General features: G+C 44.8%; 1 protein-coding gene across 1 annotated transcript; it reads left to right on the plus strand.

The window, feature by feature from the left end:
• Positions 1–4,894: 4,894 nt before the first annotated feature.
• Positions 4,895–24,755, plus strand: HAL (histidine ammonia-lyase; the record flags this gene model as incomplete). Its single annotated transcript, XM_084255646.1, has 20 exons — positions 4,895–5,141; positions 5,760–5,820; positions 5,927–5,954; positions 6,296–6,370; positions 6,461–6,533; positions 6,630–6,696; positions 7,004–7,041; positions 7,618–7,743; positions 10,356–10,495; positions 12,298–12,345; positions 12,985–13,132; positions 13,862–13,957; positions 14,052–14,110; positions 15,883–15,963; positions 17,503–17,568; positions 17,986–18,151; positions 20,586–20,720; positions 23,211–23,319; positions 23,417–23,486; positions 24,615–24,755. 20 exons carry the CDS (start codon positions 4,895–4,897, stop codon positions 24,753–24,755), a joined length of 1,974 nt encoding a protein of 657 aa, XP_084111772.1.
• Between the last annotated feature and the right edge of the window lie 3,079 nt (positions 24,756–27,834).

The following is a 27,834-nucleotide window of genomic DNA, read 5'->3' on the forward strand; positions in this document are numbered from 1 at the left end:
GGACCTGCCTCTTGTGATTTCAGACCTTTCTCTTTTTTAAAATTGAATTCATAAAGAAATATTAAACTTCAGATCACATTTAACTGAAAGTATCTTTTGAGTTTGGGCTTTTTATTGTTTTGTCAGTGATTCTCATAAATAAAGCTGAGCTCCCTCCCTCCCCACACCCCTACCAGTGATATGTTCTTTGTAAAGTGAATTTTAGCAAAATTTGATCTTTTGATCTATAAATTTAAAAATTTTTAATTAGTTTCCTATTTGTTTTCTCCCAGGTAGTCACAAAGTATTTTACCTGATACTTTAAGTTCTTTAATCTGCTGCAAATCAAAAATTTAACATGATTGGAGTTTTCTTAAATAACCTTAAACATGAGCACTCATTTGGATTTGCTCACCACCCCCTGGTGAGCATAGGATGAGCCTACTTACAATGTGGAAACTAGAGCAGGAGCACTCTGCTCCCACCCAGATCCCCCAGACTCGTCCAGCTCTCCTCCCCACCAGGGTCAGATGGCCACCCTGCACACCAGAGGTCACCTCTTTTCTGCTCAATCTGCCTCATCTTAGTGGTAAACAAACATTCACCCATACAGAGCACATAGCACCTAGAAAGACATACTAACAACAGTTCAACTTGGTCTAAATCAGAGAGTAACAAAGGATCCCTTTGAGTGCATTGGAGTGTCCCAGGGCACCTTGGCACACAGTATGGGAACCACGGTTGTATTAGTTAGAATTTCATAGGTGATAGCAACCCAACTGACTAGAAGTCAGGAAGGGGAAAGGACTACTTTAAGGATATAGGACAGAGGGCGTTACCAGATCTGGGAACAGACAGAGATTGGCCCCCAGGACGGCAGAACATGAATACTACATACAGTCTCCCATTTCTACTCTGCTAGTCCATTGTATAGTCTGACTCCCTACACATGGAGAGACTGAGTTCCAAATTCCCAGGGACAAGACTGACCTAGCATGGGGACCCCCTAGCTAAATAACTACAGCCAAAGGTAGGGCAGACATCAAAGGGACAGATTGCTACCATTCCTGTTGTCTGTCTTCTCCCTTGCTCTCATCCTCCCCTGCAGGTTTCTCCTTTTTTATTATTATTTTATATATTTTGTACATCACTTTTCATATTTGCACAATGTATGCATTTTCATCTTGGTTATAGTCCTCATACAATTCCAACTCTTCTTATTTTGACCCTAACCCTCCTCCCCCTTCACCCCCGTAGTGTGTCTCTGGTTTATAGTTGCTTGTTGATTTTGATTTTTAGTTTATTATAATTAGTCTTTTTTCCTGGTCCCTTATTTAGGTTTTCTAAATTCCTGCTATGAGTGAGACCATCTGGTATATTTCTTTTTCTGGCTTATTTTGCTGAGCATGATCCCTTCCAGCTCCATCCCTGTTGCTGCAAATTGCATGAGTTTATCTTTGATTGCTGAGTAATATTCCATGGTGTATATGTACCACATCCTCTTGATCCAGTCATCTATTTTTAGGTATATGGATTGTTTCCAAAGCTTAGTTATTGTAAATAGAGCCGCTATAAACATAGGGGTGCAGGTGCCCTTTTGAATTAATGATTCTGTGTCCTTTGGGTAAATACCTAGGAGTGGAACTGCTGGATCATACGGAAGCTCCATCTTTAGTAGGTTGAGGGATCTCCACGCAGCTTTCCATAGTGGTTGGGCCAGGTCTCTCCTTTTGAACATACCTACACTGCCATGGAATTTCAATTTCTCAAGTTTCTGCCTTCACTTGTTTTCAGTGCCAGGAATATCAGAGGAGAGTTCAGCTCAATCCCTAGCTATAATCACAATGTAAATGATTAGACATTAGTAAATCCATGGACCCAAGTGATAGCTTTTAAGTCTTCCCTTGTCCTACAAGCTAATGCCACTTATCACTGATAAATGATACACTGAACTGGTCAATGAAAAACTTGACAGGTGTGGTAATGGTGCTATGAAGAAGGTAGGGGGCACTAAAGACAAACATCCATGCAGATTTACTGAGGCCAGCCTGGAGGAGTCTGCACTGATACCCTTCAATTAAGAAGACTATACTGAGTGTTTTTATGCTGACGGTAGATTCACAGTTACGGGGTGAACGAAGATCAATCTGCATAATGCTAAAGAAGCTAGAGCAGCCCACGAGGGGCTATTTAACCCAACTGAAGGGGCTAGGGAATTCATCCTGGAGAAAAGGAATGAGAACTATCTAGTAAAGCAAAAAAAAAAAAAAAAAAAAAAAAGTTGGGAATATGTTCTAGGTGGAGAGAAAATAACATACTTAAGGACTTACAGGCACTCTGGGTCATGAATCTGGACAGAACCAGTGGAAACAGCTTATTTCTGCTTATTACAGTGTCTGGGGAATCCTCAAATAGTGGGGAACTACTGAAATCTCTGGAATCTGGCACCACCTGGCTGACATCTGTCCTGGGTGCAGCTGGTACTGGCAACTGCAATTCATGTGATTTGGGTTTTATCACGGCACAGAGCGTTGGTGGGATTCTTCTTAATCTCTGTAAGTGTGCATCCCTCACCTGGGAATGAGCACCAGGAAAGCAAAAAATACTTCCTCCCCAGGACCTAGCATAGTGCTTGGGATATAACAGAAGGTCAAGAAATTTTATGAATGAATGGAGCAGGGAGAAAGTTAAGGGCATCACATCAGAGATGTAGGAGTTAAGGTCCACCTATGAGAATTAGAAGAAGTGGCTGTTGGGAATATCTCTGTGGGTCAAGGGAACGTTTGGAAACCCACTGAGGAGGGGGCCAAGTAGAAGGGCAGCACTTCCTACAACAGCCTTCCACTGGGGGGGGGGGGGGTCTGGCAGGGGAAGAGTGTTGCGATGATCCAGAAGTTGAGTTTTACTCAGAATGTAGGCAAATATTTGGGGTTATAAGGAAATTTCAAAGTGCTGAATAGTGGTCTGGGTGATCAACTAGGTGATGTGCTTCCTAGAAAGGAAGGAAGCCAGTAGGAAGTGGAGAAAAAAAGAAACAGACTGGAGGTCAGGTCCCAAGGCAGTGTGAGTGAAGGAAGGGCAGAGTTGGAAGACTAGAAGCTCCTGGTCAGAAGTTGGGGGACTGGCATTTTAGATTGATGATGTGGGGCCTCCCTGGTGGCACAAGGGGTTAAGCACAGCACTGTGAAGATATCCGAAGACTCTGTAGCAAGAGTTCTATCCCCAGCCCGCCAGGGAGCTACCCACATGGCACAGCAGACCTCTCCTGTCTTGCCCGCTGCTCCCCTCAGCAGTGTATTTCAGTCAGTCTGCCTGTTCTGTTCCCCACTCTGTCTCCTATGAATCCCCTCACCACCGCCCCCCAACCCTGTACCTCTGGCCTGTACCACAGTTCTTGTATGCATAAATAAAAAACCTTTAAAAAAAAGATTGATGATATGTATCAAATTCAGGTGATGCTGAATTCCAGGGTGTGATCAGGATGTGGGTGTCTGAGGTGCAAGCTTCTGTGAGGTTCAAGGAGGGTAGCTCTTGATTCTCACATTTTCCTGGAACCTGTCCGAGGAAGAGATTCTGTGTATGGGCATTTCTGTGAGCAACTATGGTTCTACTTCCAACACAAGTCTGGCTTAGTGGGAACAGACTTTTCCAGACTTTTCTATAATTAAATCACTAGAAACTGGTTGGTGCTCAGTTAAAATAGTCGCCACATTTCTTGATTCCTTTTTCAAGCTCTTTGGAGTTCCTTATGACTAGTGGTAAAGACATAAGCAGGGAACAGTGATCTGTGTGGAAAAACTTAATTGGATTGGGGGTGTTCACGAACCAACAAAGAACATTTATAAAACAGTTTAGGTAGACAGATTACAAAAGTGCAAAAAATAATAATCGCAAGCACTTCTGCAGTATTTCCAATATACCAATTGCTCCTCGAAGGGCTTTATGTGTATGAACCCACTAAATCCTCCCGCAACCCTTTAAACAACCACTAACATTATCTCCATGCTAGAGATGAAGAAATAGGCCCAGAGAAGTCAAGTAGCTTATCTAGATCACACAGCTAGTCAAAGGCAAGGCCAGGACTTAATTCCAGGTAGATGCTGCTGCAGTGAGGCAGCTACTCTTCTTTATCTCCAGATAAGAAAACTAAAGCTAATTAATAATCTACTTACTGGAAGACACTAAGTGTGGAGTTACTGTGCCACCCTCAGGCCCCACCCATGGCTGCCTGGGCTGTTCACCTTCTAGTCACTGTGGCTCATTGGTCCAGACAGTCACCTTTATTGTGAAAATGATCTCTGGCCTCTGCAGTCTCCCTTTGCAGAGGGACAGGTTCAGAAAACCCCAGAGGTGGCAGGGAAGAGTTGCTCAACATGTTTGTGGAATAAACAAATGAATGAAGATTATTGCCACACTCCCTGGTGTCACAGTTGGCCAGCAGCGAGCATTTAATAGTTGAGTAACTCCAGATAAAGACAGGAACATGGTGTTTATAAACTGCCCTTAATGGAGAAGACTCCAGACAGAAACCAGGGGAGAGAGAGACATCGGGGCCCCAGCAGAGCAGCGGGGACCAGCAGCAGCTGCCAGGGGGTTCGGGGACCCCCAGGATTGAGAAGCGGCCTTTGTGCCAACAGCGCTGGCTCACAGGTGGACAGACCCGCTTGCATCTCTCTCCCCTGCCCCTCGAGAGAGGCTGCACAAACCCAAAGGGACAGTTGGGCCCTCGATAAATATTTGTCCAACGCCCAGATGAGTGAAGGCAAGGGAGGGGGCGTGTTTTGAAAGTTCATCCTTCTCTCCTGGCCACACCTTGGGAGGACTCCCAGATAAAACTCTTCCCCTCCCGGAGTCTGTCACTGCGCCGCGGGGTGGTGACCTGGTTGGGCCGTGGGGCTGCAGAACGCAGACGACCATGCCCAGGTACACGGTGCACGTGCGTGGGGAGTGGCTGGCAGTGCCCTGCGGGGATGCACAGCTCACGGTGGGCTGGCTGGGCCGCGAGGCCGTGCGCCGCTACATGAAGAACAAGCCGGATAATGGTGGCTTCACCTCCGTGGACGACGTGCGTTTCCTCGTGCGCCGGTGCAAGGGCCTGGGCTTGCTGGACAATGAGGACCCACTTGAGGTGGCCCTGGAGGACAACGAGTTCGTGGAAGTGGGTGAGCGGACATGGGGGAGCGGCAGGAACCACCATGGTGGGTGCTCACGCCCAGGGAGGGAGGGCCTGGGTTGTGCACACTCGCGGTGCAGACGCTGGGCTAGGCCTCTGGTCCTCTCGGCTGCTCATCCCTGCAGGAGAAAGGTAGGGTGCGCAGCCACGCTCTTCAAGGGGCAAGACTCAGAAAGAAGGTGGCTACTTCCATTCCCCCTGGCGGCTAGTAAGTTGTGGAGACCAGATCTGAACTCCAGATTCTAGGTCTAAACCTTTGCAGTGCCTGAATCGTTTTGAAATCCTTTTGCCCTTCAAAAGCACCTCACCAGACTAGAGGCCAGTGGTGTGGACAAGGAAGGAGTCAATATTTAAAACAAAATAAAGCTGGGGGATAGATCTTGACTTTCCTTTGGACCAGGCGTCCACCCCACACCTGCACCTCTGCCTGTTGCTCTCCTCCTGTGTAAATGCACTGGGCGCACTTGAGAGCATCTGAGTCATGTGCAAGCAGCCTTTTCTATACAATTCAAGGGCCACTGCTGAGCTGGTTCTTGCTTGGCCAGCAGTGCCCACTACGGCCATTGGGTATCCATTGTAAAGTTTCTTTGTTGCATTTTTGTTTCAGTTATAGAAGGGGATGCCATGTCTCCTGACTTCATTCCATCCCAGCCGGAAGGGGTTTACCTGTATCCTTTCCTGCAGGCTGATTGGTCTGCTCTGGGGGCTAATCCTGCCAGTGATGGGGCTGGGGCTTTTCCACACCGTCCATCATTTTCCTTTACCTGTCTTCAGATACAGCAAATACCGAGAACCTGAAAAGGTAAGCTGCAAACCGCTCTGTTTTGCTAAGAAAATGAAATCCCCCTCATTTGAGGTTGGAGAGGGCCAGCAACGTTGGGGGAGGGGGGCAGGCAACACCATCATTTAAGACAGGGCTTCGTCCAGCTCTGTGTAGGAGGGAAAGGCATCCCATTTACTGTTCCTGGTTTCCTTACCCAGCCTCCTCTTAAGGAAGATGTCTTTTGAATTATGAGATTTTACTATTTCATTGTGGTGATAAAATCTCCTCAATGTCAAAGATAAAATCTGCTTGAAGTGTCCCTACCTTTGTTAGAACAACTTAACTTTCCCAACCCACCATGGTCCCCTTCTTGTCTGCAGTACATTGCCTTGGATGGGGACAGTCTGACCACAGAGGACCTGGTCAACTTGGGAAAAGGACGTTACAAAATAAAGGTATGGAGGGCAGGAGGGAAGCCTCTCCTCTGCCCCTTTTGGCTACACGTGGAGTCTTTGTGGGCTCAGCTCTCGCCAACGTTTTCCTAGCTCACCCCAATTGCCGAGAAGAAGGTGCAAAAATCCAGGGAAGTCATAGATCACATCGTGAAAGAAAAGACTGGTATCTATTTCTCTTTATGCTATAGAATTCTATGTATAGACATCAAAAAAAATGACCTACATCTAACTATAAGCTATCTGTTGTTTTTTATTCTAGTTGTTTATGGCATTACTACAGGTTTTGGGAAATTTGCCAGAACTGTAATTCCTATCAGTAAACTAGAGTAAGTTTGATTACCTGCCCTCCCCACCAAACACACACCTTCCCATGCCACGCATGACACTCTTGCGATTTCTATCAACAAGGGAAGTAATTAACATTTGTCCCAATTTACAGATGGGGGGGCAGGGTGAGCTTGGGTTAACTTACACATGGGTTAGCATGGAAAACACAGGCCTTTGGTTTCTTCCATGGCATCACCTAGACTCATTCTGTCCCTCCAAAGATTTGACTAATCCCTTCATTTACCCAGCTGAAGATATACTTCCCCATCAGGTATCTAAGAGATATTGTCCTCCTTTTTTTTCCAGGGAGCTTCAGTTCAACTTAGTCCGCTCACATTCCTCAGGTAAATCACTTCTACGCGGGGTATTTTCTAGATCTTATTTGAGTCCATGAATCAAGTACAACCTAGGGGGAGGCCCCCATAACGCCCACTAACAACGAGTGCATTCCAAGGACTGGGTGCCAGTTTTGCTTCAAAGGAGGAAGGGAAGCAGAAAACATCAGACAAGACCACCTTTCAGCTGAATTTCAGGAAAAGGAGCAGGCCAAGTGGAGGGAGGAGCTGGGGCAGGACTGTGGACATCAGCAGAGAGCGGTGTGCTCAGTGATTTGATCAGGATTGGGTGAGATGGGAAGGTCTGTTGAGTCTGGAAACTATTGTAAGGGTGCTGGATAGTGTGGGGCTCACTGGAGCATTCCAGGAAGGAAACCTGAGAGAGCAAAACTGGGGTTTTACCTTTGTCTGGAGGATGGGACTTTAAGAAGCAAGACAGAACAGAGAGTAGGCCAGCTTTCTGTGCCAAGGGGAGAAAGGTGATAGACGACTAAACTGAAGTGGAGAAAGATTTGAGAGATGGAGATGTCTGGGACTGGGAAAAGATTTTTTTTTTTTTGAGAAAATATCAAATCTGTTTTTTAGGTGTTGGGAAACCACTAATCCCTGAAAGGTGCCGAATGCTGTTGGCTTTAAGGATCAATGTCTTAGCCAAAGGATATAGTGGCATTTCCCTGGAGACTCTCCAGCAAGTCATCGAAGCATTTAATGGTAACGCAATGGACCCCCGAACTGATCCTCTATGGAAGCTGGGCATGTCCCCAAGGTAGACTTGATTGACAGGATGGTAAGGAATTGGCTGAGACAAGAAAACAGAAAATAATGGACATGAGTGAGAAATGGGTTTAGCAGGATTGCACTTAAGGTAACTTAGGTATTTTAATTCTGTGTACTTTAACCTGTTCTTAGCACCTTCAGTTAGCATTTGTCATATTAAGACTGGAACAAGCCCTTTGAATCTGGCCTTTAGTTCAGGGCTGGAGGGAACTTTTGATTCCATGTTGCCTGAATGTTGTTAGAGAAGTTACATCAAATCATTGGGAAAACAGTGATTTCTGGATGTCCTTCCCAAAGACTGATTTTATACTCCTTGTTGGTGCCTGGGAATCTGAAATCTTAATTCTCCCCCAAGTGGTAAGAGAACCAGACATAAAGACCAATGTTCTTGCCAAGGTAGAACAGAAATGTCAAGATTAAAGACTGCTTGTGGATCAGGAGGCCAATTAGTGCCAGAATATGAAGCAGTTCTAGTCTTTGGAGCTTACTTCCTTTTTTTTTTTTTTTTTTTAAGATTTATTTATTTATTTATACAAGCACTGGGTACAGTCAGAAGCGTGGGAGGGTGAAAGAACTCACCAGAGCCAGAGCAGGGAGCAGAGCAGGCAGAAGGACCGAAGTACACTGCTGAGGGGAGCAGCGGGCGGCAGGAGAGGTCTGCATGCCATGTGGGACCTTCCTCCGGTGGCCGGGGAGCAGCCGGGGATCAAACCAGCACTACAGAAGCTGCGAGCAGCTTTGCAACCCAGTGCTTAACTGCTGCACCACCGGGGAGGCCCCTGGAGCTTACTTCTTGAGAGAGGAAAATTCCTAAGTAAAAACAAGATTTGAAATGCTTAAGAGGCCATTATCCTTCTCACAGATAAGGGTAAATATTCTGGGTCAGCAGAGCCTTGGGGAACTCTTGGGGGTGAAGGAGTGGGAGGAAAAGCAGGTCTGGGCAGTTGATAAAGCAAAATACTTGCTAGAGTCCCCTTGCTATGGATACAAGTGACCCGTAAATTTACTATGCCGGAGGTGGTAGCAGACCACTGGGCTGTGCGGAACAGACCAGCCGTGATTCCAGCACCTATTTCTACACCCACTCTGGGGTGCTCTGCAATCTCAGCTGGTGCAGCTTTGCATGAACCCACCTGTTGCTTAATGGGTGAGCTCATCTGTGGGCTCCTTGAGTTGATTCACAAGCTGATCTGTGGGTGACCCAGCTTTATCCTACTGATGTGGTCTAGTGATTGCAAAAAGCACTGCTCTTGGGCATCCAAGATTTTTTTTAGAAAGACAAAGCCTCACCTTTCAGTAACTTATTGAAAATTTTCTCCAAAACAGCCTTGCTTGTTTAGCAGTGGTGGTGAGTTGTCAAACTGGAAGACTAGGAAGCTGGTAAAAATGGAAAGAGGGCCTCCCCGGTGGCGCAGAGGTTGAGCGCTGGGCTGCGAAGCTGCCCGCAGCCTCTGCAGCACCGGTTCAATCCCCGGCTGCTCCCCGGCCATGGGAGGAGGGTCCCACATGGCGCGCAGACCTCTCCTGCCGCCCGCTGCTCCCCTCAGCAGTGTACTTCGGTCCTTCTGCCTGCTCTGCTCCCCGCTCTGGCTCTGGTGAATTCTCTCACCCTCCCGCGCTTCTGACTGTACCCAGTGCTTGTATAAATAAATAAATCTTTAAAAAAAAAAAAAGCCACTAAATAAATAAATAAAAATGGAAAGAGACTAAACCACCTATAACTTACCTTCTTAGAGAGCCCCTGTTAACACTTTGGGGTGTTTGATTATAGAAAATTTTATATTGCTTTTCTAATGTAAATGTTTACATGTTTTCAAATATTCTCAAAAAGCTTTTAATAATTACATACAATTTGATCACATGAAAGTTTCTTAATTCCATGTTTAGATCATGTCTAACTTTTTAATTAATTAATTTATTTGTTTGTTTTGTTTATACAAGCACTGGGTACAGTCAGAAGCGCGGGAGGGTGAGAGAATTCACCAGAGCCAGAGCAGGGAAGAGAACAGGCAGACTGAAGAAGTACACTGCTCAGGGGAGCAGCGGGCGGCAGGAGAGGTCTGCGCGCCATGTGGGACCCTCCTCTGGTGGCCGGGGAGCAGCCGGGGATCGAACCGGTGCCACAGAGGCTGCGGGCAGCTTCGCAACCCAGTGCTCAACCGCTGCGCCACCGGGGAGGCCCCATGTCTAACTTTTTGTTCTTAGAAACAAATTCACAATGAACAATAGCTAGCTCATGATCGTGTCTTCAAGATATATTGCTAGAATTTCTGGAAACCTCTAGTTCAGATTTTGAAGGTTTTGCAACTGAGAGGGTTCAGTCTTCTCTCCTTCCTTTCCTGTCGTTCTTATTTTCTCACCTCTTTTTCTCTATAGCAGCTCAGCTAGGTATCCTAACCATTAGTTGTGCTTGAGAAATGATCTTTCCACAGATGTTTAGGCATGATGTGATCCTAGATCCTACTGGGGGAGCTTCATCTCACTGGAAAAGCAAGGAGCACCAGAACAAGGTACTCTTGAAGTAACTGGTCCCTACTTCTCTCCAGCCTCCTGCCTGCCCTACATTCCAGAAAAAGGAACCGTTGGTGCCAGTGGAGACCTTGCCCCACTCTCTCATCTTGCTCTTGGGCTAATTGGAGAAGGAAAGATGTGGTCTCCTAAGAGTGGCTGGGCTGACGCTAAATACGTAAGACTTGATGACAACTTCAGTCGGGGATAATTTCTCTAAGCTGGATCCAGGGCGTCCTGCATGCTTTATATCATTTCATCTTTATGGTAGCCCAAGGAGGGGGCCGTTATTATCCCCATTTTATTAAGGGAAAAATGGAAGTTTAGAAGTCAAATGAGACAACACTCTTAGCTTCCTACTCGACTGTCAGCTTTCTGGACTTAAAAATCTCCTTGGTGGGGAGGTACAGCTGCCAGTGTTAATCCCAGAGATTGATTAGGCACCTAAGACACTGGCCATGTCTCTCTGGGAGGTCACACACTGCTGCAAGTTTAGTTAGTGGCTGATCTCAGAGCTGCAGAGCCGTGGGTCCTGGCACTTACAATCTGAGCACTGCAAAGCAGCTTCCATTTGTCCCCCAAAATCCCAACCCATTGGCTAATCAGAAAGGCTTGGATTTCATAAAACTTTAATGTTTTCTTCATCTGAATTCATCTCTTAATTCCACCAGAACCAAACAATTATTTGAAGTGTCATCTCTGATCAATTGTGGGAGGTATCCTAAAGTAAAAGAAGGGGCAGAGGATTGAGGAGGAGGAAATAGTTAAGGAAACAGAAAATCCTTCCAGCGATATAGGTTCCAGCTCACTTTTCTTGATTATTTCTCTGTATACAGTGTTTGCCCAACTACCTTCATACAGTAAATTCAAGCACGTCCTGGTTAAAGCCCGTGATCCTTCCCCTGTCCTTAGACTCAAGTCTTAAGTGACTTACCAGAGTCTTTATCATGTCACCTGCCTCTCCACTGCCTGCCCCCCCGGAGTTTGATATTACAAAAACTGGAGGTCCTTATACTGGGAGTGTGCTGGGTCCTTGCAGGAGGACAAGCACTATCCATTCTTCTACCTCCTGTTCACTCCTGTTTCTCCTTCTCATAAGTCCTTAGGAAACTTCCCTTTTTGTTCCTCTGGTTCTTTTCCATCTCCCCCAAGCCCCTATGGCCCCTGCTTTAGTCTCTCCTGGCATCTCATGTGATTATTTTCCACCAACCCAACTCACCTACTACCACCGGGATCACTTATCACACGAGCTCATCAGTCTCCCATTTTTCCTACCCCCAGCTCCAGCCCAACACCGAGAACTGATGTGGAGAGCAAGGTGCACTCCACTAGACTGGTGCAACTGACATCATACATCATGCTGGCCCTTTTCCTTCTTCCCTAGAAGGACCTTCCCTTACCCATTGCTTTCCCTTCTTTTATTTCAGGGGGGGATTATCTTGCCTGTTTGTCCTCAAGATTCTGTTTCCATCTATTCAGCCCATAATCCCCTCATTATCAGTGCCCACACATTTAACACACAAGGGAGAAGCCCTGCTCCAAGGTCCTGCCAGTGTGTAGATAAGTAGGATGAGGGTGAGGACTTTTTAAGTTAAGCTCTGGAGGGATGGGCTATGGACAGACTGTCAGGCGTGCATATGTGTTCAGGAAAGAACAGAGCAGTTCACCAAGATGGACACTATAAATCAAAAGTCAGTGTTAAGTCTGCAGACACAGAGCCCTGTTTTAAGTACAAGAATTATGTGGAGATAAATTTGCTTTCAGACTAAAGAATAGAGCCAGAGACTAGATCAGAGGATATGGACAGAGTTAACGTGTGTAGGTCTAATCTTTTCTTTTTTTAAGACAGGGTGTCTTTGGTGCTTTAGAGTTTTTGGTGGGGTTTTTTTGTTTGTTTGTTTGTTTGTTGTTCCACATGAAAGTAGAAATAGATTGATATTTCATCTGATATGCACTTTTATCTTTTTAATCATTCCGCAGGTCCTGGAAGCCCATGGATTGAAACCAATTGTTTTGAAGCCAAAAGAGGTAAGGAAATTCAAGGAAGATTTGTTCATTTGAATAAGTCTTCACTTATGCACTATTTTCAGTCTTATGATCAACTTCACAGGTTTCCTAAAGTAAACCTGATTTATATATTTGTTGAGAGTTGGTCGCTGGAGAAAGGGTTCCTCCATAAGCATTTTAAAGATTCTTCATGCCATGCAAGCTTAGGGGGAAGTTCTATTCCTAAAAACATAAATTTCAAATCAGAACCTCTAAGGATTCTTAAGAGATACTCCCAGCCAGTTTATACTCCCTTAGGATGCTCTCAGCCAAGAGCGTCTTGGAACAGAAATGTCCTAGGATGCCTTACCTACAAGGATGAGAAGTTAAAGAAGAAATGCAGCACAATTTAGCATTCAAGATTTTACATGCAGTTCTTACAAGAGCTACATTGCTGCCTCAAGAATAAGGACACTTAATAGTAATAAATTCACATAGGATGGCACTTAATCCTCTACTGCTTAAGCAAGTCCCCCAGTCCTGCACTTCGGAAAATATGAATAAACACCATTCAACAAACTGGTTAGCTTTTCTCTTGCAGAAGTTGAAGAGATGAAATCAACTTGTAGATAGGTTTATTATAACAAATCCAGTAGGAAACTTCTCTCTCCCTCTCCAAAGGGTCTGGCGCTCATCAATGGGACACAGATGATCACCTCCCTGGGCTGTGAAGCCGTGGAGAGAGCCAGTGCTATTGCTCGGCAGGCTGACATTGTGGCAGCCTTGACCCTTGAGGTGCTCAAGGGCACCACCAGAGCCTTTGATACGGGTCAGTAGGGTTCCATTGGGTTGTTACGCACCTTAGCTGGTGGGATGGGCTGATTGAGGTCATTGGACATGAGGCTCATGGGAGTGGGTAGGAGGGAAGGAGAAAACCCCAGTGCTGATGGCACACCCAATAATGCTACAGCTTCACCTAAGTCACACCACCTTTGAGCCTTGAAACAACCACATTTTACAGACATTGATCCCGAGAGTTTTGTGATCGCCCCCAGATCACCCAGCTCTGCCTCCCATCAAACTATGTGTTGTCTCAGGAATCTGCTCCCAGGGTTTAGAACAAGAGTAGAATGAAGGTTGGTCCCCATTAGGAAATTGAGAGAAAACTGTGGAAGTGGTAGCTTATCAAGAAAGTCGTGGGTTTGAAAGACTTCCTACTATTAAATGTTTTAGGACAGAAAAACTGACTAGAAAAGACTTAGTTAAATTAGGCCACTATGGAGATCCCATCTATTATGAGCCTAAAATCTTTTTAGAGTGGACCCAGTGTCCTGAGTTGAATTCCCAGTGGGATCAACACATTGTTTATACATGGAAATTTCAAGTAAAAAGAATAAAGTCAGGAAGGAAAATCTTGCTTTGTGGGTTAAGTATCTGAGTGGTGGTAGAGACCCTGGGAACTTTCAGGATCATGTCAGCACGGTGGATGGTCCTGAGCCATTGATGGAAGGTCAATCTAATGCAAGAATGGCTCAGATTTACTCTCTCTTGACTCTAGACATTCACGCGGTTCGCCCTCATCGTGGACAAATTGAAGTTGCATTTCGGTTTCGGTCGCTCTTGGACTCAGATCACCACCCATCTGAAATAGCAGGTCTGGGCATGTGTATGGGAGCAAGCTCATTTGGTTGTGTCTCATGGAAAGAATTGATAATATGTTCTATGTCACCCCTCCACCTCTTCCCCAGAAAGTCACAGGTTCTGTGATCGTGTTCAGGATGCCTACACTATGCGTTGCTGCCCACAGGTAAGCAAACAGTTTCTTTTCTTTCCTCTAATTCAGGGGGGGAACTGATAAAGGGGGAGGGTTAGAACATCATGTAATGGCCAATTCTAATCCAACTTTCTTTACTGCCTCTATTAACAAACCATGTATGACATACTTCCATCATTTCCAATTGTTGTTAAAGTTTCTATTCTATATGGGCAACTGTTTTCTTCTAAATTGCTCTGCTCATACCCCTGGTACAGAAGGCCAACAACTTGTTATGTTAATTTAATATCCTAACTTTAAAAAATTCTTAGCCATAAGAATTCTGATGAGTTAATGGAACTTTACTGGTCCTCCCGGTTAGATGGCATTTGAAGCAGCCTACCAAGGATGTTCTCAAGATAGTTTAATCAAAATTCAAGTGCATATCTATGCTTCTATCTTATCTGCATTTTATAGACACACATAAATTATAATTGAATCTTAATTTATTTATAAGGCTTAATTTTATTTATTTTTGTATAATAAATTTTATTTTTATAATCCCCATACAATTGCAACCCCCTTATTTTGACCCCAATCCCTCCCCTCCCGCCCTCTACCCCCCATAGAGTGTCTCTGGTTCATAGTTTTTTGTTGATTTTGATTTTCACTTTCTTATAGTTATTCATTTTCCTGGTCCCTTATTTAAGTTTTCTAGATTCCTGCTATGAGTGAGACCATCCGGTATTTTTCTTTTTCTTTCTGGCTTATTTCGCTGAGCATGATCCCTTCCAGCGCCATCCGTGTTGCTGCAAAATGCATGTGTTTATCTTTTTTGAATGCTGAGTAATATTCCATGGTATATATGTACCACATCTTCTTGATCCAGTCATCTATTTTTGGGCATTTGGGCTGTTTCCAAAGCTTAGCTATTGTAAATAGTGCTGCTATAAACATAGGGGTGCAGGTGCTCTTTGGAATTGATGTTTCTGTGTCCTTTGGGTAAATACCTAGGAGTGGAATTGCTGGATCATATGGAAGCTCTATGTTTAGTAGGTCCAGAAATCTCCACACAGCTCTCCATAGTGGTTGGACCAGTTTGCACGCCCACCAACAGTGCAGAAGAGTTCCTTTTTCTCCACACCCTCGCCAACATTTGTTGTTGCTAGTTTTTTTAATACGTGCCATTCTCACTGGTGTAAGATGGTATCTCATGGTAGTTTTGATTTGCATTTCCCTGATTACAAGTGATGCTGAACATTTTTTCATATGCCTGTTGTCCATTTGCATTTCTTCTTCAGAGAAGTTTCTTTTTAGCTCTTCTGCCCATTTTTTGACTGGATTATTTTCTTTGTTGTTGTTGAGTCTCATCAGCTCTTTGCAGATTTTTGTGATCAGTCCTTTATCATTAGTGTTGTGTGCAAAAATGTTCTCCCAGTTGGTGGGGTTTCTCTTTGTTTTTGTTATTGTCTCTTTTGCTGTGCAGAAGCTCTATGAGGCTTAATTTTAAATACAATGTACAAGTGGCGTGGGCTGGCCTTGGGCATCTTGATTTGCATATGATGATTAAATGAATTAACAGCTAAGATTTTCATCTAAAGAGTGAAACTAGAGTTCAGTTTCTGCCAAGTTACCATCTATAATGTAACAAAGAGCCCTTCCTGGAGTAAATACCCCACTGCCTTTATTAGACACATTTCATTCCTGCTAGTTAGATGGAAAATGTCTCTGGGGAAGAATTGCCAAACTAGGGAATAGCAGACTCAATTGGTAGGCACCTTTACCAGTGTCTTCCATGTATTAACCCATTTAATCTTTTATTTTAGGTCCATGGTGTGGTGAATGACACAATAGCATTTGTGAAGAGCATCATTACCACAGAACTTAACAGTGCCACAGATAATCCTGTATCTTTTGACTGTCTACTAAGCTGTTATTAGAGAATTCCAGCTGGTAATTTAGGATTGGCAGAAGTGATCCTTTGCATAGCATCTCTGTTCTGTCACTCCTTTGCATAGATTAAGTCCCTGTGGCTCAGAGATTAAGTGACTTTTTCCAGGTCAGAGCTGATAAGTGGCAAAGTCAGGTCTATGAACCTGATCTTGGCTTCCAAGTCGTTAGAAAGCATGCTGTGCTTTCAAAATGCACCCATCAAAGATTGAAGACAGTAATTCCAGCCTTGGCTAGGTGGTTTCATGGAGACATTTGCCCTAGACACAGGGCTGTGGTTATTGTTGGAAGAATGAAGACCCACATCCCAAATGTGATTATGAAGACCCTGTGCAGCCTGGCATTTATGCCTTCCTGGTTCTAGCAATGCTATAGGCATTAAACAGAAAGTAGCCTTTCAGCATTTGATCAGAGTTATAGCTTTCCCCATCCTGGGTTATTATTTCTGACATTAACTTTATTCAAATATGGAAAAACCCATTCCTCTAGGGTGGAGCTCGTCTTTCCTTCATGGAGTGGGTATCCCAGAACCATCTTGCTTTTGCTGGGGAATGTTTTGTGATGTCTTAGTTCTTCCAGAAGTGGGTATTATTAGCCAGGAGGCATACTGATGAAGTCTTCATGGAGCCAACACTACCTTTGAAGACCACAGAAATATTTTTCTTCCTGTTCCGTGTCTGCCTCAGTTCTTAACACAGAGAAAGTGCTGAATTGTCAGCCCTGGATGCAGGTCACAGCCTGAGTCAGCAGATGAGTTTCACAGCAATTGAGTAATGTTCCTTACAAGACCTTTACCATGTAGCTCCTCTGAGAGACTTACTTCAGCTGTGTGATCTGTGTCCTCTCAGATTGTTTTACAGTTAAGTTAAACACTCATGAAATAGTCCTCAACTCACTAACTTACCTCAACACCACTACTCAAAGTGGAGTAGGAGTGTCATGAACTCTAGTTTTTTTGTTTTTTGTTTTTTAAAGATTTATTTATTTATTTATACAAGAACCAGGGTATAGGCCAGATTCGCGGGAGGGTGAGAGGATTCACCAGAGACAGAGTGGGGAACAGAACAGGCAGACTGATGAAATACACTGGTGAGGGGAGCAGCAGGCGCGGCAGAAGAGGTCTGCTGTGCCATGTGGGACCCGAACTGGCCGGGATCGAACTGGCGCTGCAGAGGCTGCAGACAGCTTCACAGCACTGTGCTCAACCCATGAACTCTAGTTTTATCTCCCCCTTGGTATGGTTGTGCTTGAGGGTCTCTGATCTCAAAAGAAACCAGCATTTCATGGTCTGTGTTTCTCTGGCTCCCATTGGGTATAAATGATTCCTCTTTTGCTTTTGTGTCTTTTTATGTCAACAAGTGCTTGCAGGAAGACTCTTCTCCACCCACATGTGTGCAAAGGCTATCACCTCAATGTTAAAATTAAGCAGATTGGGGAAAGGGTTATCTTAAAGTGATCGGCAAATGTCATGTTCAAGCCTTAACCTGCTTTGAAAGATGGTCTTTGCCAGTAGGGGAGAAACTATTTCTGGAGGAAACTTCCATGGCGAATACCCAGCCAAAGTAAGCCTCTTAGAATTCCTTTTGCTTCTGGGCCTCCCCGGTGGCGCAGCGGTTGAGCGCTGGGTTGCGAAACTGCGCGCGGCCTCTGCGGCGCCGGTTTGATCCCCGGCTGCTCCCCGGCCACCAGAGGAGGGTCCCACATGGCGCGCAGACCTCTCCTGCCGCCCGCTGCTCCCCTCAGCAGTGTCCTTCGGTCCTTCTGCCTGCTCTGCTCCCCGCTCTGGCTCTGGTGAATTCTCTCACCCTCCCGCGCTTCTGACTGTACCCAGTGCATGTATAAACAAAACAAACAAACAAACCAGCAAACAAATAAATAAAGCATGCCTCTATAAAAAAAAAAAAAAAAAAAAAAAGAATTCCTTTTGCTTCTGAAACTATATTCCAGTACAGGCCAACTGAACTGAGATGCTCTTTCAGGCCCTCGACTATTTGGCCATCGGCATCCATGAACTTGCCGCAATTAGCGAAAGAAGAATCGAAAGGCTCTGTAACCCCTCCCTCAGCGAGTTGCCTGCCTTCCTGGTGGCTGAAGGTGGTCTGAACTCTGGATTCATGATAGCCCACTGCACAGCTGCAGCCCTCGGTAAGAAGACAGCCTCCTCCCCAGAACACAGGCTATCATCTAGCTAAGGGCATCTCCATTTTACCTGAGATGTTTTGTCTTTGAATGAGATCTACCTTCTTCACCACCTCCATTTGTCTGCTCCCTCCCTCAATACAATTGTAGAAGTTTGTCTGTTTAATACTTTTTACATCTTTAAATACTTTTTAGGAAACAAATATAAATAAATCCTAAGCAAGTATCTGCTAAAATATAATAATACAATAATGAGGTTGTACATAAAGAGGCTTCCATATTTCTCTGTAGAAAGCAATTTAATATCACATGTGAACTTTGTAGCTTTTCCTCTAATCTCAATTTGAAGTCTATCAGAAAGAAAAAGACAAAGATGTTTGTCGTTCATGGAGAAGCTAAACCAACCTGAATGATTAAAAACTGGATATATTTCATTACCTATACCAACCATTAAAAACGTGAAGATGTGATTACAAAATGCTTCGAAGAGGCAATTTGTCCTCTAAGGAAACAGCTGATTTCTGAGTCAAGATTATAAGAGACAGAGCCCAGCACAGAGGAAGTGCCAAGAGTTATCTCCACTTATCAATGTCAGAGCAACAGTACTAGGCAGGTACAAACATTACCTTCATTTCTCAGATGAATAACGGAAGATCTGAGAAATAAAGTCACTTACCCAAAATTTCACAACTAGTAAGAACTAGAGCAGAATACAAACCCAAGCATTTGTGCTCTCACTTCAATGAATGAGACTCTCATTTTAACCAATACTTAACCCTGAAATATAGTTGTGAAAATGAACGAATAGAAATGCAAGATGTTCAGTTAAATTGAATTATTTAGGACATACTAGTACTAAGATATTATTTTTTTTATCTGACATTCAAATTTAACTGAACAGCCAGTATTTTTTCCAGCAAACCTACCCAAGAAGCAGGATAGCATAGTACAAATTCAGTTAAAGCTCTGAATCCCAGCTCTGGCACTAACCAACTGTGTTGTGAAACAAGCTTTTAATCTTGTTGGCCTTCAGCTAACTCCTGTGTAAAACAGGGATGATAAATTCACCTAAGGGGCTGTTTTGAGGATTAAAGAACTAATGCATGTAAAGCCTTAGTACTATACTTTAGTTCCATGTTATAAGTGCTAAATATTAGTTGCTATTAATATTACTCCTAAGCTTTTCCTTCCTTAAGCTTCACACGGAAACTCAATATGAGTAACTCGAAGAGTCACTGAGTTCACCTTTCCTGTGACCAGTATCTACTATTTGCTTACTCGCCTCCTTTTTGAAATACCCCTTGAAGGGTAGCAAGTTCTCACATTAACATGGGGATTGGGGGGAGGTTGTGGTAATTGATTTCTAGAGAATATTTTGAGCTTAGGGAAGCTTCATTTAAGTGTGTTCAGCATCTCTAGCTTCCTGTTGAAGTTATTCATTGCAATTTCTTTTGAGGGGAGTACTTGTGAGTTATCTCTTTGGATGAGCCTCGCTAGAACTTGTTTATCCATATAGCAGGATAGGGTCCCAGGTCCAGGGACATGTGCTGAAGGCGGGAAAACTCTCTGTCAGCCAGGACAAGCTGATCCCCCTAGCTGGACGATTTAGCTGGATTATCCCAAAGCCCTACAGTAGCACAGAAAACAACAGAAGTTTCACTCAGAGCTGCTCTGGAAGTTAAATAAAAAAAGAGAAAAAAGATTCTTTCAAATTTGACTTTTTCTGGCTTTCAAACTGGGGATAAGGAATTTAGTAATCTAGGGCCTTGCTCCTTCAGGTGTGATCCAGAAATACAGTTTATGGGGACAGCAGAATCTCAGGCCCCAGCTGAAATTTAACATTTGCATTTTAACAAGATTGAGAGACTCATACACACAATGAAGTCTGAGATGCCAATCTCGGCTCTCTCTAGGATTTCCTTCACCTCTCCCAGATACCTGCCAGTCACCAAGGCCTTGCTTAAACGCAGTTCATCTGCCTATGCCATCATCAAACAGCCTAAACCATTAAATCTTAAAATCTGTGGTCCCCCCTCAAATGCCATGCCTGAATTTTAATCCCTCCTCCTCTGGTGTCACAACCAGTCAAATTGCTCTCGAGTACCTAGAAATGACCACCATGTTTATTTTCCCTCCTCTCCCTGGTGTGCTAGTTGCTTGCAGTGTTTGCAGTTTGCTTTTGTAATTATAGGGTTTGCTGCTCCACAGCCCAGTTTTATGTCTCAACTCATTACAGCTTTATAGTCCCTCTCACTTTGGAAAGAAAAAAAAAAATCTCTTCCTTTTCCCAAAGTAATTTTGGGCCATCTAGTGCTTGGATGGTGACCAGGAGTTCCTGGACAGGATGCACTTCGCCAAGGAGCACCCTGGGGAGCCTCATGTCGCGCTGGCATTTTTCCCGTCCGGAGCATACATGTTAACTTGCTCTGACCTCTTGCAGTTTCTGAGAACAAAGCCCTGTGCCATCCCTCGTCTGTGGATTCTCTCTCCACCAGCGCCGCCACCGAGGACCACGTCTCCATGGGAGGATGGGCAGCCAGGAAGGCACTCAGGGTCATTGAGCACGTGGAGCAAGGTAACCCCAGCCAGGATGGGGCTCAGGACTCCCAAGGGAGTGACTGTGACAGTGGTTCTCAGTGGAATCCCCCTCAGAGCACTGGCATCACCAGGGAACTTGCTAGAAAGGCAGATTCTCCCAGGCCTGCTGACTCAGGAGCTCTGGGGAGAAAGTCAGGCAAGCGAGGCTTCACAAGCCCCCAAGCGATTCTGATGATTCTGATGCTTGCTGACAATTAGGAATCACACCCACTGGCTGAGCCAGTTCAATGGCTGGCTTTTTTAAAATTAAGGTTTTTAAAAACATTCAAAAGCAAAACCTCGTTGTTCATCTACACACCTCGCTCTCATTCAACCAAAGTGAGCCCATTCGCTTCATTTTTTGCTTTTATTTTTCTCGAATTAGTTGCTAGCGAATCACCACCACATTCTTTCCTCCTGCATACTGTTTGTCTTATATCCTTTCCTATCCAACACGATTCCATTGCCATGCCCACCAGAAATCAACAAGTCTTAGTATCTTCCCCGAGAACACATTTAACTGTCCCGCATGATCTCAATGTGTTTACAAAAGGTCTGCTCACATCAGGATTCAAGGCCCACGTTTTAAATTTCACGGTGAGGTTTTAAGCAACATTTCATCTACAGCAGTTTCCTCTCCACCCCTCACTCCCGTCCTCATTTTTTAGTCATGCCATTGACTAGTTTAAAAATTAGGTCACCTTTCTACTAGGAGGTGATATTCTGGACTTACCTCTTAGCTTCCATGCGGAGTTACTGCTGACTTCCCCTCTGTCCCATTTACTTCCTGCACGTTGCAGTTGGCCCCTAAACGCTTAACTAGCTGAGGGCCAACCTTTTTGGCAAAGATACCTCACAGGTGGAGCTGTGTCAGCCAACCTCAACCTGCCTTCTTAATTACTGCTTGCTAAGTGTTTTTGAAAGGAGCTGGCTTTCCTTTAGGCATTGTTACCTAGGTTTTTGCAACTGTATTGGAAACAGTTGGCTCACAAAGGAATGTTACTATTTTAAGATAAATGGGAGCGTGGAATGTTCTTTTTTTTTTTTTTTTTTTTTTTTGGTAATGTCTGTATTGAGATACAATTCACTTGCCTTATAATTTATCCATTTAAAGTATACCATACATTGCTGTTTTTGTTTTCTTTTTAATATCCAGAGTGGGGAAAATGATTTCCACAATTACTTTTAAAATGCTTTCATCACCCCCAACAGAAAACTTGTACCCCTTACCTGTCACTCTCCCATTTTCTGCACACCTGAGCCCAGGCCTCAGCAGCCACTACTGTACTTTCTCTCTCCATAGATTTGCCTGTTCTGGACATTTCACATAAGTGAAATTATTCAAAAGGTGGCCCTTTGCAAGTGACTCTTCACATAGCGTTCTATGTGCAAAGTCCATCTATGATGTAGCACGTCAGTACTTGATTCCTTGCTATGGCCGCATCATACTGGCTGGCATGGACAGACCACCTTCTGTCTACCTGTCTGTCGGTGAGGAACTTCTAGTTCTGCCCACCTTTTCCCTAATTTGGATGATGCTGCTGTGAACTGTGTACAGATTTAAAAAAAAAAATTGTTTATTTATGCATACAAGAACTGGGGTGCAGGCCAGACGTGTGGGGATTCACTAGAGTGGGGAACAGAACAGGCAGACTGACTGAAATACACTGCTGAGGGGAGCAGCAGGCGAGACAGGAGAGGTCTGCTGCACCATGTGGGTAGCTCCCTGGCTGGGGATCAAACTCATGTTGTAGTGGCTGCCAATAGCTTGATAGTGCTGAGAATTTAATCCCTGTGCCACCAGGGAGGAGAATTTAATCCCTGTGACACCTGTGTACAGATTTTTCTGTAAGCGTTTGTGTCATTTCTTCAGAGTGGAATTGCTGGGTCATACATCTTTCTGAAGAACTGTCAGACTGTTTTCCAAAATGCCTCCTCCATGTCACCCTCCTACCAGCAGAGTGAGAGATCTGATTTCTCTACATCCTCAGATGTTGCTGGTCAGCTCCCCTCTGCCAGCGACTCTCAAAGTGCAATCCCCATTGACTGCATCAGCATCGCCTGGGAATTTTTTAGAAAGGCAGATTTTCGGACCTGCTGAATCAGAAACCCTTGAGCTGGAGCTCAGGATCAGGGTCAGGAAGTCTTTTTGATTTTCTCCCCTGCCCAAATGACTCAAAGCTGGCCTCTGGGTTGAGAACGAGACAAATGGCAGTTTTCACTAGTGCAGATAAGGGACACCTCCCTAGCTGGGTTTGGGGATCCCATAATCTGTCCAGGTAAGTGTCTCATTTTCCCCTTCTCACCATTAAAGATGCCGTCAAGAGGTTAAAAAGGCAGGTTTAAATGGTCACCAAATGCCTAGGTGGGTTTATTCCACCAATAGACAGAGAACCAACCATCTGGCTGCCAACTTCTGTGTGATTTAAATCCCTGAAGCTCAAAGTCAGTCTTTAATCAGCCCTGCCCTCCATGCTTCTTGTCTTAGTGCTGGCCATCGAGCTCCTTGCAGCCTGTCAGGGGATCGAGTTCCTGCGCCCCTTGAGAACAACCACTCCCCTGGAGAAGGTCTATGACCTGGTGCGCTCTGTGGTCAGGTAAGGTCCAACAGCATCGCGGACGCACCAGCCCTGGCAGCGCGAATGTTTGCCTGATGGTTTGGCTGATGGCATTTCCACTCGTCTTCCCCTGCAGGCCCTGGATAAAAGACCGCTTCATGGCCCCCGACATCGAGGCGGCGCACAGGCTGCTGGTGGATCAGAAGGCAAGCTGGCTTACTTCTTAGCCTGGGGTCTTCTGGGACAGTACACTGGGAGTGGGGAGTGGAGCAGCATGGTCTTATTCTTTTCCTTCCTGGCTATTCCTGGAAGTGAACAAAAATGTGCTTACAAAACTTGCAAGGCCATCCAGAAGCTATTGATAAACTCCGAAAAGCCCCGTAGAGCACCTAGACCTTGAATATCTGAGGACTGGAAGTGAGCTGAATTTTATTTTTCAATTTTTTATTTATAATTTGGGTATTATTTTTTTAAAGATTTATTTATGCATGCAAGAGCTGGGGTGTAGGCTGGAGGTGCAGGGTGGGGGTGGTGAGAGGATTCACCAGAGACAGAGCGGGGAGCAGAACAGGCAGACTGACTGAAACAGGCACACTGCTGAGAGGAGCAGCGGGGGAGTCAGGAGAGGTCTGCTGTGCCATGTGGGTAGCTGCTGGGGATCGAACTTGTGCTTCAGTGGCTGCCGATAGCTTCATAGTGCTGCATCTTAACCCCTTGCTCCACCAGGGAGGTGTTGTTTGAGATGTCATGCTCGAGAGAGAGTAGGTTGGTGGGTAGAGGTCAGAGGCAGTGCTTCTCATGGTGCAGTGTACGTGAGGATCTCGTCAAAGTACAGATTTGGATTCAGTTGGTCCTGAGTGGGACTGTATTTCTGACTTGTCCCGGGTGATGCTGGAGCTGCTGGTGCACGGGCTTCCATTTGTGTAGCAAAGGTCTAAGGGACAGCACAGGCAGGAGAGCGCCTGTGGCTGCTACTACCTCTCAGCCTTCAAGACATGCTGGAGGAAACACCCAGCTTGAGCAACTTCCCTTCATTCTGTCCACACTGAGTTCTTTAGGTGCTGCTTGTTTGCTTGTTTTGCTACAGAAGAGTACACGACTGAAAACCTCCATGGTCACTTTAGAAAAGTATTAAACTTTGTACTTTAAAAGCTGTTAATACAACCAAAGCCTCATTGGCACAGATCGTGTGTCTAATGCTTCAAAAAATGCTAGCAAGCAGCTGTGGCTTGTCTAATCAGATATAGAAAATGTTTTGACTTCAGATGAAGTTGCTGTTTAACGACATGTGAGAATAATGTCAACCTCCCTGCTGTTTAATCCTTGCTTCTCAGGTGTGGGAAGTGGCTGCACCATACATCGAAAAATACAGAATGGAGCATATTCCAGAATCAAGACCTATCTCTCCAACCGCCTTCTCACTGGAATCTCTAAACAAGAAATTCACCATGATCCCTGAGTCTGGGGATCTCTAATGGGTTTTGTCATAGATTAGCAGATTAGATGTGACTTAGTTTAACACAAGCCATTTATGCTGAAGGGAAGAGCCCAAAACTTTCCTAGATCAATCCATTGTGTTAATTCAATTCTTCTAAAACGGACTTTGGGTTTGGCTGGGGGCTATGTGACAGCTGCTGAATCTCACCCTGTGTCTGGTTGACCTGGTTTGAGACACATCAGGTGTTTTCAGACCATCCGAGTTTTCTTTCTCTCTTAACAATATCAACAGGCCACTCGCTCTTAAGGGTGAGAAGAGTAACCACAAGTGTGCGGTCTTTTACTCTCAGCATTAGATGAACCCAAATCTGGAAACAGATGAACAACATTTGTTATAGGACAGGGAGAGGGTCAGCCCAAACCCCGCAAACCTGCCTATTCTAAATGGGTTCTGCCATCCGCCGCATCAACACAAAACACATGAGACTAATGGGAAGGATCTTTAATAAAACTAGGAAACAATACAGGAAAGGCATAGAGTCTAGTTTCTAAATGAAGCACCCAAAGTTACCCGTCCCCTCGTGGGTAAAAGTCCATCCATATGGGATCGGCCCAGAACAAGGCCCCAAAGCCTGCTACAAGTCTAAAGCATCTTCCAGTGGGGACCCACAGAAAAGGGTCACAAACAACCGGACAAGCCCAGAAGGAAAAGAGCAAAATCAACATCAAGATAAAAGCTGCCATTGTCACCTCCCCACAGGTCTCACCCACATCTGTGTAACCCAGTCCACGACCAAAAGACAAGCGTAGTTTCTTTACGTGTCTCTAGGCTCCATGCGCCTCCTCCAGGTCTCCTGGCTCCATCCTGCTTCCTTCCTCAGTCTCTTCTGCAGCTTCTCCTCTTCCTGCTCAGCTCCACCCTCCCTTGGGAGGGGCAGGGAACCTCCCCCTTTCCTGGGGACCACCCTGTTACACATTCTTTGTGTTCTTTCCCCCAAATGTTAGACTCTTGTGAATCTTTCTTCTTTTTTGCTTTGACAAGTCTCTACTGGTTAACTTTAACTGATCATACTATGCTCTAGGGTGACGTCCTTAATATGCCTTCGCAAATAAACATTTCAAGTTATCATTTATCCTTCAATTGTTCTTTCTTCTATTGAGTCATAGTCAAAAACTAGTCAATCGATCAACAAAAGCTTTTGTGTAAAGAGTTAAGGAATGACAATAAAGCTTGCTGTTAGGGAACCTCATTGAACTGTGCATTTCGCGTTTATCAAATACCCCACACGTATCGGAATAAGGGATTCACAGGCTTACTGTGGAGCCAGAGGTTCGTGGTGATCTCAGTCTTACTGTGTGTTAGTTCTCTACTCACATTCCCACAATCACCTGAGCTCAGAAGCTATCTCTGTTCACAGAGCAAGAATCTGAAGTTTAGAAGTTAAAGCTGTCTCTGTATGGTAATCATTAAAATGAGGCTCCATTGACAAAGGTCAGATGCGACCCTAGGATGTGTTACCCAATCTGTTTCCTCCCACCAAAGAAGACAAAGGACTTTTGGGGAAGGATTAAATATATTTGTCTGGATGAAGATGCGCCCAAGGGCCCCTCGGCTCCGAGGGCTGAGATGACCTCACCATGTGTACAGGTCCACCAGGCACTGCGAGTGGAGGAGGCTGAAACCCTGGCTCTGAGAACCGCAGCTGGGTGAGGGAAAGACAGACACCCGGCCAGCCTGCCTGCCTGCCTGACGGCAGCCTCCAGTGCGTCCAATGATGTATTTCACAACAGTGTTTTCACACCGCGGGTTGCAACCTGTGCACAGGAAAGGTGGGGACAGGAGTGGAAAGTGCTGCCTGCAGCAATTTAGTGAACAAAAATGTGCTGAGGAACTGTTTACCAAAGGGCTGTTCTTGATGCTCTTTTTTGCCAAAAGGTAAACACATACGAACGATGTTTATTCATTTCTTATCCATGAGCTGCTGTGGAGTCAGTGACCTCCAGGGTGTGAGGTTGCCCTTCCGGCCAGGGCAGTGAGTGCTGGGTCCCCCTGGGATCTTGGGGTGCTTTGTCTTTGAGTTTTCTAGGCATCTCTGTTAGTAACCGACATCGCACGCCTTTAAGACAATGTCCCGGTAATGATGGAGTAAACTAAGTTTTGATTGTCTTAGATTATCGCTGTATTTTTTAGAAATTTTGTTAAACAAATTTAGCCCCCTTTTAAAGAATGGCTATTCTGGCTACAGTTGATTTTATTTCTGAAAGATTTAGTCAGTGAGTGCTAACACTTTCAAAAGTGTCTTTAGAACAAGTGACTGACCTGCTGTGCTCTCCCATGGAGTGGCAGCCAGAGTTGGAGGCTTTGGGATTTTCTCCTGAGGAAACTTAGCTGAGTCTCTTCACCTGCTGTCTAGGGGTAGCCAAGGAGAAGCCTCACAGCACAGGGACTTTTGGAAGCTTCTGCTGTGACCCACAATTTGCTAATATCCTGTTGGCCAAAGCGAGTCACAAATCAAGCCCAAGTCAATTTGTAAAAGTAATACTCACCGACATGGACATACGGTTTGGCAAGACTTGGGGACCATTCCTGAAATAATCTATCACATTCACAAAATCCCATACATACCCTAAAAAGCCACGAGAGGATACTTTTCATTATAGCTTTAAACGTGTTACTTATTTCTGTATCTGGTCCCTGGGTTATTATCTTTTTATTCAACCTTCCTAATTATGTCATGAATCATATTCCAAAGGTTATTTTTGTAGGAGGTATTAATTTATTATATGTACACGTTGAAGACATATCAAAAAACAAAACAAAGCAGGAGAGTTGGTAAAATGTATTTCAGCTCATTCTGTAGGTGTGGGTCATCTGAAGATTATCCCATTCCCTTCGCTTAATGATTAGTTGATTAGGGTTGACATTGCCATTTGAACCAGAGAAGTTTTTACTGGAAGCTTCTTGCAAATGTTTTCTTATGACAAAGCCAGCCCTTCTCACCCTGCTGATTGGCTTGAAAGAGGAGGCAAAGAGCTCAATGAGTGTTAGCAATCATCGACTAAATCTTTCTGGCTGTGCACAGCAAGCCCTGCCCAGGAGGCAGCCTGTACTGGCAG

The sequence above is a fragment of the Talpa europaea genome (assembly GCF_964194135.1).
Source record: "Talpa europaea genome assembly, chromosome: 15".
In the NCBI taxonomy this organism is placed as follows: Eukaryota; Metazoa; Chordata; class Mammalia; order Eulipotyphla; family Talpidae; genus Talpa; species Talpa europaea.